General features: G+C 41.7%; 1 protein-coding gene across 2 annotated transcripts in view; it reads right to left on the bottom strand.

The window, feature by feature from the left end:
- Window positions 1-15,674, bottom strand: part of FIRRM (FIGNL1 interacting regulator of recombination and mitosis) — a 26,668-nt gene extending 10,994 nt beyond the window's left edge. Inside the window, exons 1-23 of one of the 2 annotated variants that reach the window (XM_063406662.1) lie at window positions 15,635-15,674; window positions 14,857-14,945; window positions 13,543-13,647; window positions 12,945-13,082; window positions 11,842-12,004; window positions 11,421-11,505; window positions 10,751-10,889; window positions 10,226-10,306; window positions 9,849-9,913; window positions 8,368-8,516; window positions 7,704-7,812; window positions 7,002-7,188; window positions 6,586-6,668; window positions 6,134-6,185; window positions 5,767-5,856; window positions 4,905-5,090; window positions 4,119-4,241; window positions 3,121-3,216; window positions 2,613-2,726; window positions 2,100-2,204; window positions 1,719-1,799; window positions 865-987; window positions 397-578 (exon numbers count right to left, since the gene is read on the bottom strand). In XM_063406662.1, the coding sequence (XP_063262732.1) occupies window positions 397-578; window positions 865-987; window positions 1,719-1,799; window positions 2,100-2,204; window positions 2,613-2,726; window positions 3,121-3,216; window positions 4,119-4,241; window positions 4,905-5,090; window positions 5,767-5,856; window positions 6,134-6,185; window positions 6,586-6,668; window positions 7,002-7,188; window positions 7,704-7,812; window positions 8,368-8,516; window positions 9,849-9,913; window positions 10,226-10,306; window positions 10,751-10,889; window positions 11,421-11,505; window positions 11,842-12,004; window positions 12,945-13,082; window positions 13,543-13,647; window positions 14,857-14,945; window positions 15,635-15,671 (2,582 nt within the window). In that variant the 5' untranslated portion in view covers window positions 15,672-15,674. Of the gene's footprint in view, window positions 1-101; window positions 579-864; window positions 988-1,718; window positions 1,800-2,099; window positions 2,205-2,612; window positions 2,727-3,120; window positions 3,217-4,118; window positions 4,242-4,904; window positions 5,091-5,766; window positions 5,857-6,133; window positions 6,186-6,585; window positions 6,669-7,001; window positions 7,189-7,703; window positions 7,813-8,367; window positions 8,517-9,848; window positions 9,914-10,225; window positions 10,307-10,750; window positions 10,890-11,420; window positions 11,506-11,841; window positions 12,005-12,944; window positions 13,083-13,542; window positions 13,648-14,856; window positions 14,946-15,634 lie in introns of those variants that run through there. The other variant, XM_063406661.1, reaches the window with a different exon arrangement.

The raw sequence follows: 15,674 nt of genomic DNA, 5'->3' as shown, positions 1-15,674 counted from the left end.
TGTATTTTAAAATAAAGATAAAAACATCTACTGCCTGGGCCCCTGCATGTGACAGGAACAAGGTCAGTGCTACTTTTACAACAGATTCAAAGCTCTCAGTATTCAGAATACAATGTCATGAAATGTTTATCTCCACATAGAAGAAGAACAAGCAATATACAAACCCACAGCTCCAATGGCCAGCAGTGTCCACTCCCCTCCACCAGGCTCTGCAGGAGAGGCTGGCACTGCCCCCTCAGTCCATTCTGGCACGCAAACGACGACCCAGCAGTGCTGCAGAGCACTGCCCCATGTCACAGCTTTTCCTGCTGCAGCACTCCTGGCACAGAGGCACCTCTTCCCTCCCTCCAGGGGGCTGAGCTGGGTCATTGTCCCCAAGCCCTGCGGAGCACCTACCGCAAGCTGTCCCTGAGGGTGGCTATGGCTGCGTGCAGAGCCTCCAGCTTCACTGCCAGCCAGCCTGGAGGGGACCCCTTCTGGAGCAGCAGCTTCACAGCCTCCACTGCCCCCTCCATCGAGCCTACTGCTGCCCTGTACTGCTCCTCAGAGGGGGCGTGACACGCTCTTTTGGCCACAGGCTGCAGATTTAAGTAAACACAAAAGGTCAATTTAACGTTGTACTTGAGCAGTCAGTCTTCATTCAAATGCAAGAAACCCCTTAGATGGAACAGGGCTGCAGGAGTCCTTGTCCTGTGAGGGTTCTTGCTGCCTGGCAGGCACTACAGCCCATTAGGGTATCATACTAAGGGCCAGCAGTGCACATGAGCTTTTTGATTAGAAAATGGGGGGCAGCAAGACCATCTCAGCCCTTTCAGAGACTCCCCAGAAGGGAGAGAAATTACCAGTTCAAAGAAGCACACATACCTCTCCTGTTGACTCCAGTTCTCCATCCACTTTCACAACTTTCACAACCTGTGCACTCCAGGTAATCCTTTCTTGCTTCAGGCGTTCTGTTCGTGCTTCTCTTGTCTCTTCCACCTGCCTTGTCTAGGGAGAAAGCCCCAGGAGAGACAACTAAACCCAGGCAGCATTACCAGCCTTCACAGGCTCAGTTTATAGGCCAGAACAAAAGGGAGAGAGGGAGGGATTTTAATGTGCAGTTCAAAGAGTAATATATCTCACACACTCTTCTGATCAAAGACTGAGGTTATCTACAACTCTGGGTTGGCAGCACTGGCAGCTGTCAGTTCTTTGGTAAATTACCTACTTGCCAAAAGCTGCTCAAGCAGAGAGCCCTGCCTCAGGTTACAGCTGCCCCTCTTCCCCAAACTGCCTCCTCTTCCCCAGTTCTGCAGCAACAGCCACCTGCTCCTAGGAGGGTTTCTCCTAATATGCAAAAGGCACTAAGATGTTTCATACATGTTCATTTAGATTGCACAAACTGATCCAAGAGAAATGGGGAAGGAAATCCAATTATCAAATCCTGTCTTTTTAACAGGTAACTGCTTTCAAAAATAACAGTGCAAGTTAGTAGGTATTTTTTGTTTAAGGAGGATAAATGCTTTAAGTTGAAAGTGCTGGAGGACCTGTGTGCAGAGGAATGGCAGTTGCTAATTCTGCTGACTAAAGCAAGCAGAAAAGTTCAACTGTTAGTTTATTTTTAAAGTTATTTAACGGTCATGCAGATAATGCAAGTGTAGCCCCACACTGTGTATTGCTGATAGCAGATGTACAACACCAACTAAGACAGCAGTGAAATGGTTAAACAATATATATACCTTGGCCAGAAAATTAACAACTTTGTTCTTGACTTCTTCAGAATTAAGGCACCAAGGAACAACATCTTCATGTCTTGTTTCCTGTCAAAAATGTTATTGGTTGTTCAGTATATTCATGCTAACAAAGGAACAAAGGAGATGTTTCTGTGACAGTCCCTGCCCTCTTGCAACCAATCTAAGCAACCAGTGCCCAACCTTTTTTCACTTCCAGCTCCTGATATCTCTTCCAACTGCACTAGCCCTCGGCACTTTTAACGTGCAATAGCATCTGTAACTCAGATCCAGGCTGTGCAGTGAGGAGCAGCAAACATTTGAGACAGGAGAATTTGTGTACAATAGAAATTACCCAAATGCCTGCACCCAGAGCTGTGCTCTGCTCACCTCTGCAAAATGTGTGAATGCCTCCAGGGCATGCTGGTGAATCAGCCAGGTCTGGTCAGCCAGCAGAGAGGCAAACAGACAGGAGAGCTGGGGCACAACCTGCCTCTGCAACAGGGACAAACAGCCATCAGTTCCCAAGAGTTAGTTGTGCATATCTCACCCTCATGATTTCTTATTAAAGAATTGCTCTAAGACCAAAGGACAGGTCTGGGAAATATGAGAGTGCTACTGCCCTGTCTGGCTAAAGAACCACTGTGAGGGAGGTGACATTCTATTCTCACTTCTTGTTGGTTCTCAGCAGTGAGAAAGGACTGGCATTTGAACCTCCAAGTATCTTGCATGCACTCAGCACATCTTGATGAAAAATAAACCTGCTGCAGACTGTTAATCCAAGACAAGTGTCCTGGCATTCCTGTATGTATTTAATGAGCTCAATCCTTTAACTGTGTATTTAAATAAAAGTCTTTTTATGCAAAGACAAGGCAATTTCGCTAAGGCCACAATCCCATTTACCTGTGCCTCTTGTGGAATAAAGACCTTTCCCATGGAAGCCAGGAAACCCAGCATTGCCAGGCGGACGTGATCCGGGGGCTGCAGCTGGAGCAGGGATGACTGCAGTGCAAACACCTGCGGGAGGCAAACCCAGCAAGGCCCCTCAGGCACACCGCACGAGAAAACTCTGCAGGCTCCTCTTTAAATCCAAACAGCGGAGCTCAGAAACCCGAAGGAGATAGGCTGCACCTCCAATAAAACTGGCCAGGACAGAAATCAGTGCGTTCTCTATATCCATATATCTCAATAATCTTACAGAGGAAAGGGATTCTCAAAAGCAGTGTTAAGCAAAATGCCATGTGCCTGGTTTAAAGGCCAGGAAAGTAATCAAGGAAGATTATTTCCTTATTAAGAGAAGGCCAGACCATGAAATAACTCATTTGAGATTTCAACAAATCACAAAGAACTTGGTTTTCATGTAGTGAATTATTCATAAGGTGGTATTGGGGATTTTAGGAATTTTTTTCACCTGGGTCAGCAGTTGAGCATCTAATGCTTGGATGAAAAATTCCAAAAGGTGAAGTAACAAACACAGTGTCTTCTGGAGACATGGCTCATCTGAAACCTTGAAGAGAGCACAAGATGCCAGTAACATTGAATTTTAGCTCATGGAATAACTGCTTAGGGGAGAATGTCAAGTTGCAGTAATGTTCCAAACAGTTAGCCTGACTTCACATATATAAAACACTGCAATGTAAGCAGCAAAGAAAATATTAAAATAATCATATCAGTACTTCTAGCCAGTTATATTTTGTGAGACCATTTTCTTTGATTTTTTTTTTGAAGAACATTTCTTAACCCTCCTCCCTTTCCACCACTCACTAAAATAAGCACCTAAAGGTTATCTGAACTATTTCTTTTCACTTTCAGTTGCCAAATGTCATCACAGAATGGCTGAGGTTGGAAAAGACCTCTGAGGGGGAATATTGTTGGCTCTTCACTCCCACTCTCACACTTTCTTTTTTAATCTGGAGCATGAAAACCCTGACAATCCTTTTTTTATGCAGCTGCAGCCATGAACAGGTACATGATCACAAGGACACCGCCTGACCCCCTTGGGAGGAGGGTGATTGGCCCTGTGTGTCTCCATTGCTGTGCTCCAATCAATTCACCCTGAGTTTTGTTCACATTGTAGTGAATATTTAAAATACACCAAATTCATAACGGGTATGAAACAAAATCAGGTATTTCAGGCTTCTCCTGGAGCAAGTCTGAATGTGACATTGAGTAACAGATGGAGTAACAAGGAACCATATATGAAACATTCAGGAAATTCAAGCTCAAGCTTCCCAGAGCTTATGCCTGCCCTACAGATAAACCAGCTGAGAGCAGATGGGCAGCACAGGTACACTGTGCTTTACTGACACAGTCCAATCCAAGTAAAACAAATGAGTAACAACAACCTGAGGAAACAGCACCAGCCTCTCCAAGAGGTGCTTTCACTGCTGGAGTAGCAAATTTTCTTACCTGCTTAGCCTGGAGAAAAGACCAGAACTGAGAGAGCACTCCCAAGACAGATGTCTTAAGTTCCGCCTCCAGAGAGGCATCAGCAGAACTGCAGGCAACCAGCAGGACAGAAAGGGCGGTGTTCTAGGAGGAGAAAATGTGTAAGACCAGCGAAAACACACTACATGTAAACCAACCCCAAACCCCAGGCTCAGATGAAACATCTGAAATGATACAAGGTGGCAAGAAGCCCAATGTGCTGCCTCAGCTGTACAGAACAGCTAATCCACCAGGAGAGCAGCCAACAAAGATTCCAGAGCAGGGAAACCATCCATTACTCCTGTGAATTTCACACACACTGCAGATCATTTGCTGCACTGGCAGGAGAAGTCTGGCAGCAGACACTTCATGTGGAAGCCTCTGGTTTCTCACATTCCCTAATCAAGGAGACCAGTGAGCATCCTTCAGATTTGATGGTGTGTAAAACCAGCCAGGACTTCAAAACTGAAGAGGAATTGTATGCTAAGGTACAGCATGAATCAGAAATTCTGAAGAAAAAATCACCTGCTCAGCCAGAGAGCAAACAACAACTAGAATAACTAGTGAATCACAGAACCTCCACTAGCACAGCAGAGGTCCTAAGGTGCTGCATGCAAGAAAATATTAAAATGAGACTTCTTGCTTATGCATATTGCAGAAAAAAGCTGTGCAACAGACTGAGTAACAGAATTGGGGTGATAGCAAAAGAATCCTTGCAGTTTGAAAAACTAGAGCTCATTCATTTTTCCACAGAGAGGTAGATCTTACCACAGGTGGGAGCCCTCCCAAGGCCCGGCTGCTGCTCAGCCACTGCTGGCACTGCACGAGCCCTGCTGAGCACAGCTGAGATGCCACTTGTGCCCTCAGGTCAGGATTCAGGGCTCCGAGGGACACGTGCTGCCACACAGCCAAGCTCTCCACCTCTTCAGGAGGAAACTTATGAGCAAATTCTACCTGCAAACAAAAGGTAATGGAAACTAAACAGACCAGAAAACAATTTGATAGCCCCAGAGATGAGAACCCAAAATGCACCACTGTTTGCTTCAGATTTATTAAGTGAAAAAAACTGTGCAAAGTATTTCAATAAAATCCATCTTTTTATATGAAAAACTTTTAGAAACTGCCACCTCCCTTGTCACATAGAGGACATCAGAATGATCAAGCAAGTGATTCTTTCTTGAAACAATGGCCCTAGGGAGTAGAAGAGAGGGCTTTAGCCCCCCCAGGGTACAGAGGGAGGCACCGACAGGACAGGACAGGACACTCCTCTTGACACCTGATGTCACGAGAATACATTGGTCACAGACGCAATGACAGCACAGTTTCAGCAAATCTAAGATGTGCTGCTTTCATACACTGTCATTAAAAAGACTTCATTGCAACACAGTAAGACTCCTAGAAAGGTCAATATGCTTTTCTTGTTTTAAGGTGCACATCCGCACAAAACAGGATAAGTAATAAATTACTGACTGAAGGACATAGACTAAGTAATAACAAGTACAATAACAAGTGCAGAAAGTGAGCACTCAGCATCCTGTCACTTCTCTAGAACTGAAAGGGAGTATTTGAACTCAGGCCACTGACTGAAATCTCTTCTACTGACAGTAGCAGATGCTGGTGCTGTACTTGCCTGATGCTCTGGAGCCATCAGGAACAGCATCCGCCTCAGCAGCACACCCAGGGCAGAGACCTGGCAGCAGTCACTGGGCCAAGCCTTTACCTGCATTAGGATAAAAACATAAAGCACCTCGTCACACTGAGGGAAGAACCACCACTGAGCAAACAAATTCTGTACAGGATGTTCTGAGAGTTTCTATGTGGGATCACAGCAGTAACACTATAAATGAAATAAGCAGTATTGGTTTGTGTTTTCACCATACTGCTTTTGCTAATTACTAAGCCAATTTGAAGAACTGAAACAATCTCCATTTGAACCTTTGCTGGTAGCACTCAGATAAAAACTGGTGCCAAACTGCAAACATCACTGAGGTTCTTACCAAGTGGGCAATCACATTAACGTGGTGAGCACACAGCTCTGCTGTCCCATACCTGAAACACGAGAGACAACAGCTTGTGAATCTGTTCTCCTGTTCTTCTACAGACTAAGTATCATACATCTGGTCTGAGAAACTGCCACTTCCTCTAACACATTTAAACTCTATTTGCAGAGACACAATTTATTTCAAACCACACAACCATTTCAAAAATCAATTCTAGAATTAGAATAGAGAATAGAGAAGCTACATGCCTCTTGCTTGCAAGAACATAAAAATGCCTGAGCCATTTCTACTCCTGATTTTCAAAATATGTTCTGTATCTGAAAATAATCCAATTCCAGGGCAATTCTGTCTTACAAAAATCTCTCTCAAGCAAATTGCAAATTATGTACAACAACAGAATGAACTTGATCTGTGGAACAGCTGCTTGACTTGTACTATGAGCACCTTACCGGGCAAGGAAGCACCACGAGTCCATTGCTAGCAGAGACGTGATCATACTGGAACCCAGCACAGCATCCAGCAGGGCACGCTCCTGAGGAGGAAATTACCACAATCTGGATACCACAGAAAAGAAAGCACTAAACTTTTATAACAACTTGACCTTCCCTCCTCTGAAAGAGAATAAAAATGGCCAAGACCACTGAGGTCCTCAAGAACTCTATCTTCCTCTTTCCCACAAGTGATATTTGCTGTGTCCCTGAACTCCAGCCATGCAACTGTGCCCCAGCTGATTTCTACAAAACCATCTCTGAGATGGTTCTCTCTGAGCTTCTTCTCAGAGCCACATTAGAAAGAACCCTTTCTTTTTAAATAGCACCTATACATCACGACAGCTGAAGAACCAATGAGCAAACCCCAGTCTTACCAGCTGAGGGAAGTGTGATGGGAGTGTGGCAGCAATGAAGGAGCACAGGTGGACACAGACATAGTGATAGAGGGTGGTGGGAACTGCTGGCTGTCCAGTACTGAGCACCTGTGGCAAACAGACAGGGAGAGAAAGCTCCCCACAGCACTGCTGGAAACTGAGGAACAGAGCTGAAAACAGACACAGGCTGCAAGGGGGAAAGGAAAAAAACAAACAAAGAGAGAAACGGTTTGGTTACAGACATGTAAGTCCCAAATCCTGCAAGCAACACTGGTATTACAAAATCTTTGTCTTCAGCCAGAAAAGATGGCAATAACTTCAGTGCTTTTACACCAGATTTATGTTCCTGACTGCCTTCCTCTTTTATCAACTCAGGTGATTATTAGAGGGTTCAGGCATAAAAGTGTCAGATTTTAACTTAGTGAAGTATCAACAAATTCCATCCATATAGCCTTATTCCTACCCTACAAGTACTCTAAACACCACTCCTTCCCTGAAAAAACAAGGACATCTCTGTCTCAGTCTCCTTCACTCCTAAGGCAATGAACATCAGATCCTGTTTGTCTTGGCACAAGGATGGAAATCCATAGCGACAATTTTACAAGTTCAGTTGCAAAGGCAACTCCAGCAGCTGAGCCCCTTTGTTTGCTTTTATAGAACAACTGCTGTGCTGAAGAACTACGACAAAAACCTTTTAAGTACCTTTTTCCTGTGTTCCAGAGAGTTTGCACTTCCTCAGGTTGAGAGGGCAGCTTGTCCATTATGGTGAGCAGGAGGAGGCACTGGGGCAGCTGCTGCTCAGGAGGGAGATCTGCAGAAGTTTGGGGTTCAAACGTGGAACAAGTTGCCTGGATATATTTACTGTGTGTGGAAACTGGCTTTTGAGCAAGTGGAGGGGCAAACTGATGAGCTATCTCAGAATTGTGAGATGTTGGTCAGGGCAGAAATCAAGAAGAGCTTGTTGAAACAAAAAGTTGACATTTCCCCATGTTTAAAGGCATGCTATTTTTCAGAGAAAATATTTACTTTAAGGAAAATAATCTGTCTTCCCCAACCAACAGAACAGCAGGAAAAATCCATCTTAATTTGAAAGTTTGTGGCAAATGTGGATTGAAATGATGCAAAAGAGCAGAATTGACAGGATTTCTGTTAACCAGATTAATAGTGCAGGGGCTATGAGTACTTTGGAAAAGATTAATTCAGCAACAACACAAACCATCTGTTATAAAATCCATCCAAGTTAGCCAGTACTTACAAAAGAACCAGAGACAAGCTAATGAGTACAGAATATTATGGTCCAGAAAGTCAGAATGTCAATGCTGATCCCTCAGACAGCACTGGTTATAAAGCTGTACTTTCAACCCACCTAAATTTTCACTTAACACTCGTTCCATGAAAGGACTAAAGGGAAGGAGCTGGGTGATGAGAGGGTCCAGAGCCACAAGAAAAACCCGGGATATTTCATCTTGATGAGCTTCCAAGATCTCTGGAGCATAAAGACTGGGAGGAAATTTGCTGAGGGGGAATGGGAAAAAAAAAAAAAAAGTTGAATATTCTCAAAAGGCAAATTCATTATTTTCTTGTTCCTGTGAAATAAAAGAAAAGGCTCCCCATTTTAGAATACCTGTGATAACCCAAGCATCACAACTCTGCACTCAGCCTTTAAAATAAGCATCAGAATCCAATATTTTACTGAACATTTGAAGAAAACCTTACAAGCTCACTGAAAATGCATGTAAAATACATTTCTCAGAAGAAACATATCAAATCACATAGAGTAAAGTGAAAGGGAAAAGCCAAGAAAACGCCTTTATACACAAATTGATAGCCATAAATGTCACAGCACTAACTTAACATGACCCTAAAAGGGTATCACAGTTTCTCTGAAGAGGAAAAAAACACCTTGGGCAATAAAAGATAAAAAGAACCAATAAGAGAATAAAGAAAGAGATCATGAAATGAAAACCTTCTACTCTTGCAGCTTATCAAGTGAACTGTAAAAACACTACCTTCCTACTCAAAAATCCTGCTCAGCTTCCCTGAGTGAATAAAAGTTTACAACCTTCCTCTTGAGAAAAACCTACAAGGTGAGTGAACTTAAAAGAAGAATCTCATAAAAAATATCCACCCAATCCCGCAGTAGAACATGCAGTGAACTCAGATGCACATCTCACCACAGAACCTGGTTTGAATTCCAACAAAGGGCTGAAATCAGCCCTCTAATTTCACAGTATAAAGAGTTATTAGTATAAAGTCTGGCTTCTGTTTCTCCATCACTGCAGCAACAACACTTTTTGAAAGGAAAGTGATATAAACCACTTGCAGACATATCTAAGTGTAGCATTAAAAGAGCATCTGCTTCCAGGAGAACCAGAGTCCTTCTGTGAGATTCCACAAGATTATTAACACAACGGTAAAGTTATGAAAAATTTCAGCACATTCTGTTTCTGATCCCTGCTTTCTCCAGGACAAATTTTTCCAAACTTTGTCTTAAGGTAGAAACAATCTGTCAAAAGGCTCTGCTGACACCTGCATTTAGTTGTAGAATTTTTTTTTGCATATCCTACACATAATTTGTTAATACATCTTGCCATAAATAGTTGCAACAAAGTTAATGGTTTGTCATTATGTGACATGCATAGTATTGATCAAGAATGGGGTTAACTATAAAACACTAAACCATGTAATTTATTAAAAAATATTTTAGCTTTCTGTACATGAAAAAAGATGGCAACAACTCTGGAACGAGAACTGCATTTTTACACCTCAAAATATTTGTAATTTAAGAATGCATATGGAAATTTTATTAAGATACTATCAATAATCAATTATTTGTACTTCACATACCTGTATATCTGAAGAAAGAGCTGATGTAACTGAGAACAGGAATCAGAGAAATAGGCGAGAAATTCCTGCAAAAGCCATCAGTTTTGAGTGATACTTTTAAAATAAAATCCATGATTAATTACATGAATTACTCTCCTACCAACTACTTAGTGCCACTGAATGAAACAATCTTTTACAGTTTATTATTCTGGGAAATCCCAGCAGTAAGCCTGCACAGGCTTGTGGAAGAACCAAAGCAGGTTATGTATGGATGTTAATTACACTGCCCACATGGGATAGCTATAAATTGTTAAGATATCACACAGTACAAAATGATTCCATTTACAGACAGAGGCTTAAATTTAATACCAACATAGAACTGAAGTATTAAAACCTACCTTGGTGTAGTGTACAAGGGAGTTGGCAAAGAACCTGCACAGTTTCACTGTTTTCTGGAACAGCCTGAAGTCAGTGCCCTCCTGTCCAAAAGAAGCAGTTCTAAAAGTTAATACAGTGTAATCAGTAAAATAGGAAGTCAGATTGCTAACAGGGTTCAAAACCTACTTCACATTTGATTCTCTACACACTCTGAAGCTAAGGGAGGAAGACTTTAAAAACATTCAGTATGTATGCTTCAACATTTTCAGAGCAATATTAAGGATTTGATTGACCTCGGGATATTGTCAGTTGAGGAAATACAAAAAATCTCACATAGTATGGTGAAAACTTTATGAAAACTCACTAAACCATCCTCAATCTACACAAAACTGTGGGCCCCATTTTCATATGGTTTCAAAGGTATTCTCTCTACCATATGAAATAAAGAAAACCCCAAAAAACCCAAACCAAACTACTCCAAGCAATAATACAAAGAATTTCTCCTCCTCAAGTTTACTGACAGCTTTGGGAGCTTTTTAACTCACCTGTGTCTCCGACACCTTCATGTGTTCAGCCAGCTCCAAACAGGAGTCAAAAGAGAGAAGAGTGTCCTTGCACAGGCCAGCGAGGATGTCCCTGTGCTTCAGGTGGCACTGCAGCAGGGAGTGATGCTTCAGGCTTTGCCTGAAAGACAGGAATACAATCAAGCATTGAATTGTCAGCAGTGACAGTGCAATGAGTTCTTACCAATCCAAATAACCAATTCTTCTCTTTAGCCTTTTATACAGCAGTGACTGGTGCAGTATCTGTGAACACTGGAAGCAGAAACTCAGAGAGGACAACTCTCTCCATGGCCTTGGCTGAAACCCAGGGGAGAGGCACGATGGAAGTTCCAGACAACTCAAGCCAAAAACATCCACAGAACTGCAGGTCACACCTCCTAATGTTCATCACTCACACAACAGTGTTGCAAATTTTCTTCTGCATTGCAATGCAGAAAAGTCAAGTTTCTATTACTTTTCATACCAATTCCTACCTACCTTCACTGGCAGTGCTTTAATATTACCTCCTAGCTAAATGTCTAAATTTCCTTACTAAATAGCAACATTGAATTCTCTCATTTCCATTTTTTTACAAACTCTGAGCACAAAGCAATTGAGACATTAATTATTAAAAATTACACCACAGTAAAGCCCAAAGAGTTTAGTTACATACTTGATTATGAACTTCCACGTATTGGCATGAAGAGCATGGTCCATATTGGAAATGACAGAGCAGATCTCCAGCACAGTGTGGATAACTAAGGAAACAACAGCAGCAGCAACAGTTAAATCAGGTTTATGAGTTCACAGCAATCCCAAGAGAAGACTGAGAGAATACCAGCACATTGACAGGGACTGGGAAAATGGCTCAGTGTTTAGGTGCTGCCCTTTCCTACAAACCTACACAACATTCCCACAGAGGAAGCTCCAGGAGAGAAATGGAAATATTTCGAGTTCAAAATGCTGCTTTCTGAAAAGCTGGTCAGGACAGCAGGAACTGTGCACACTCAGAAACCTGTTTTAAAATTTCAAACATACTCTCCATAGGAAAAAAAGACTGAGTAAGACTAAAAAAGTATCAAATCCGTGTATACCTGACACCATACATGTGATGTCATCTTCAGAGGAAGCAGAGCCTATGGAAATCAGATCCACCAGTTCCATCAGCTGTTTCTGAAGGGAGTAAGTTTCCTTGAACATGGATTGCAGGAGGTCAGAAATTAAGTGCAGGTGCCCATAGTACACTGATTCACTGTCCTGAAATGGGGAGGAAGAGGTTTGTAAAAGAGCTCAGGACTCACTGCCTGGTTTTTCACATGCAGAAAACACCAAGAGCTTTGCCATACATTTCTCTAGAAAAAAAGAACAAGGCACACATGTACATGCTTTAACTCAATACACAGCCCCTGAGCACTCAATATAAAATATGTTCACCTGCAGCTCATGGGAAACCAATGAGGTCTGGCTGGCTCTTGTGAGTTTAGGGGGCTCTGGATAAGCCTCCATGTATGAACCTAAGATGGTATTTCTGACCCAAACAGGACAATGTCAGCAGCAAAGGAAGCAGCATTCCAAGGACTTCCCAATACTTTCATATCAGAATTACTAGATAAAGATATGGCACCTGAGTTTGAGTCCTGACATGGAAAACTGATGTAAATCCTTCCATAAGAAAGAAATATCAAAACTGAAAATGAAAGGCAACCAAAAGTTAGTGCATCCTTATGATAATCTTGTTTTATTTTCAATGCTTAGAGGGAATTACTGTTGCACCTGAAAATCCAGATCAGTCCATATCTGAAACTGATACACACTGCTCACTGTAACCAGCAGAAACCTGCTAATCTCAGCTTTCAATCCACTCTGGAAGTTGCCATTTGTTGCTCTGTAAGTACTGTAGCCATCAGAACTGCATAGATCCCTCAGAGCACTCTGCTGGCGAGCAGGATGTTCAGTTAACACTGATGCAAAGGATGCAAACAGCCCAGTCTGAGCCTCTCACCAGCAGGTCAGATTTGCTGGGCAGACAGCTGAAAAATCATCTTTGTGCTTGTGCACTGAGTGCATCCTGAAAACGACTGAACAACTAAGATTAAAAGAACAATGCTTTGGCAACAGTACCATTTCAAAATAAGATCTTGTTCTAAAGTGTTCCCAACAGCGGAGGAGCACAAGGGCGCTCCCAGCAGAGCCCTACCTTGCAGTGTGTGAAGGTGCTCTTCACCACCCAGAGCACGGAGGAGGGCAGGGAGCGCACGCTCTGCAGGGACAGCTCCTGCACGGAGCACACGCAGCGCACGCAGCCCGTCAGCGTCTCCAGCAGCTGCACCACGGCCTGAGAGCGACAGGAACAACATCAGTCCTCCTGCAGCACCCCAAAGGCACCTCTCCTTAGCTGGAACACACCCGGCTTTCATGGCATTTACAGTTCACTGCTATTGGCATAAATAGTTTGTTAAAGATGAATGAAGCTCCAGGGCTTTTCTCCGATACCACATCCTCTGTGAAAACTCCTTATTTCTCAATTGTTCTCAATTTACACAAATGCAAAATTCAGAATGAAGTGACTGTATAAACACGTGCCAGGTTCACTCTAAAAATGGGGAGTCACGTTCCATCTGCAGGAGGGACTTAAGCAGAATTTGAGATGATTTTTTAAATTATTACTAGCATCACATGCTAGATGTACTCAAATCATTCATAAAACATTAACTGACTACAAAGGAAGATTAAATTGCATTTTAACCATCACTAGCTGGCAAAAACATTCTAAAAACCTTTTAGGAGGGACTTGCCTGTAGCAGATTCCTGACAGTACTGCATAACTCAGTACTCTGGCTGGTCAGTCCTTTGGCCTTGCTGGATAATTCACACATCAAGTTATCAAAGAACTGCAGAGTCTGGCAGAACACAACAAAACTGAAACATTTGACTTACAAAGGTACACATGCAAACAATAACACCATTCTATACCTGCTTGTTTCCTTGGCATGGAGGCACAGACAGAACTCACAGCAGAAAACACTTCCCAGCATTTCAGTTATAAAGCATGATATAACAAGAAGCAAAAAACCATTTTTATATCTATATATACACACATTTATATATATATATATATAATAGAAGATACTGTAGCTTTTATTTTTTCTAAGATCTGTTGCTAAAACAAGCTTCATAGCTAATTTACTTGAAATATCATTCTACTAAAGATTTTTTACTTAGATAAAAACACATAATTTAAAAAGGATTTTCACTTTGTCTCAGAAAAAAATATTTGATTGTTGTGAATGATTATTAACATTTTGAACACACTAAAAAATAAGTCTGTGATGTACAAACAATATCTATTTCTACTTTAGTTGTGATTTTTGGATATCTGATGAGTGTTACAGTTGAGACTGCAATACAGTGAGGTGCTTCTGGGCACATGTAGGATAAACAGTGGTACAGTGATCCTTTTTCAGGATATGCCTATCATGAGACAATTTTCTTGTAATCTCCAAAAATTTGTCACTTGAGATAAAATAAGAGAAAGGGAAAGCAAGTGGCCATTTTTACTGGCTTCTTAAAATGGACAAGCTGAGGCCTGAAACTTAAGTTGGTTTCACTTCACTTAAAACACAAGCACTGATTTCAATACTACTGTGGCAAAAATTCTCCATAATTTAATAATAAAAAAAAGTGTGAGGTCAGTACGGTCTAAAAATTCATTCACTGTATTAATTCTCAAATTTCTCAACATTTATTCATGATATGGGAGTGTTGAGCTCTTCAGTTTACTTGTCCTGAGAAGCTCCCTCAATTAAAAAATTCCCCACCTTAGTCATTTTATAAAAACCTTCAGAACCTTCTCAGAAAGAAATAAAACCCAAGTCTATTGCTGAATACAGAAAGCAGAATATTGCATATTTGATTCTCTCCCTACTGTAAAGAATGAGAACGATCACAGAAACAATTCAACACAACACTGTGAAAACTCCTAAAGGATAATATTTCAATTTCAAGTTTTGTATCCCATAGATACCATGCAACCCCAAAAGAGGAATCACTGCAATCTAAGCAGGTTCTAACACTGGACTGACAATTCCACAATTAACTGAAGTTCTCACCTTAGGTAATACTTTTGAGAAAAAAATTTGTTCCACATCTTCAAGACTGATATGAGGCAAAAACATTTCAGTCAGAATCCTCAAAACACCTGCAAAGAAAAACATTTACAATGTGTAACTCTCAGAAATATACAGCAACCTACCAGAGGAAACAAAGAACTGCAGAAAGCAAAACCAGATCAGGTACTTGATTTTGAGAGAGGCAACTCTGCCTTATCTGAAATGCATGAAAACACACATACATAATCTGAAAAATCAAATAACTGCAACAGCTCCAACATGCACAAACCCATCAAAAATAGCAGCACACCTGGCTAAACTTAGCTGAAGGCTGAGCACAACTGCCAGCCCACAGATCCAGTATTTGCCACATTCCAAACTGCAAACATTTGCACATTTTATAGTGCAACATAATATGCAATGTAACAGTGAGTTTTAGCAAGGCTCCTACAGAGTTACATGTGAGCCTCATTTTCTTTTAACTATCAGCTTTGCCACCTGGAAAATAACAGCCCAAAAGACAATAAAACACTAGATAAAAAAACACCTTTCTTTCATGGATTTAAAGATCAGAAGTAGCAGAAAGGAAAAAGCAGCAGTTTCTACAGGGGCATTTATAAAGCTTTTTCAACGTGCAGTTAGTGGAATGTGCAAGGTCCAGCAGCATTGCTGAAGACTCTGAAAAGTTGCAGCACAAGTATTTTAAGCACAGCAGTGATTTTATTGCAAGTGCAATACAGGGCTCCACAGGAAGAGGGACTTCTTAGCCATTACTTACGAATATGCTCAGTCCAGTCTTCAGACTCTTGATACATTGA

The sequence above is a fragment of the Prinia subflava genome, chromosome 10 (assembly GCF_021018805.1).
Source record: "Prinia subflava isolate CZ2003 ecotype Zambia chromosome 10, Cam_Psub_1.2, whole genome shotgun sequence".
NCBI lineage: Eukaryota > Metazoa > Chordata > Aves > Passeriformes > Cisticolidae > Prinia > Prinia subflava.
Note: the sequence above shows the minus strand (reverse complement) of the source record. Positions and strands in the feature narration are given on the sequence as shown.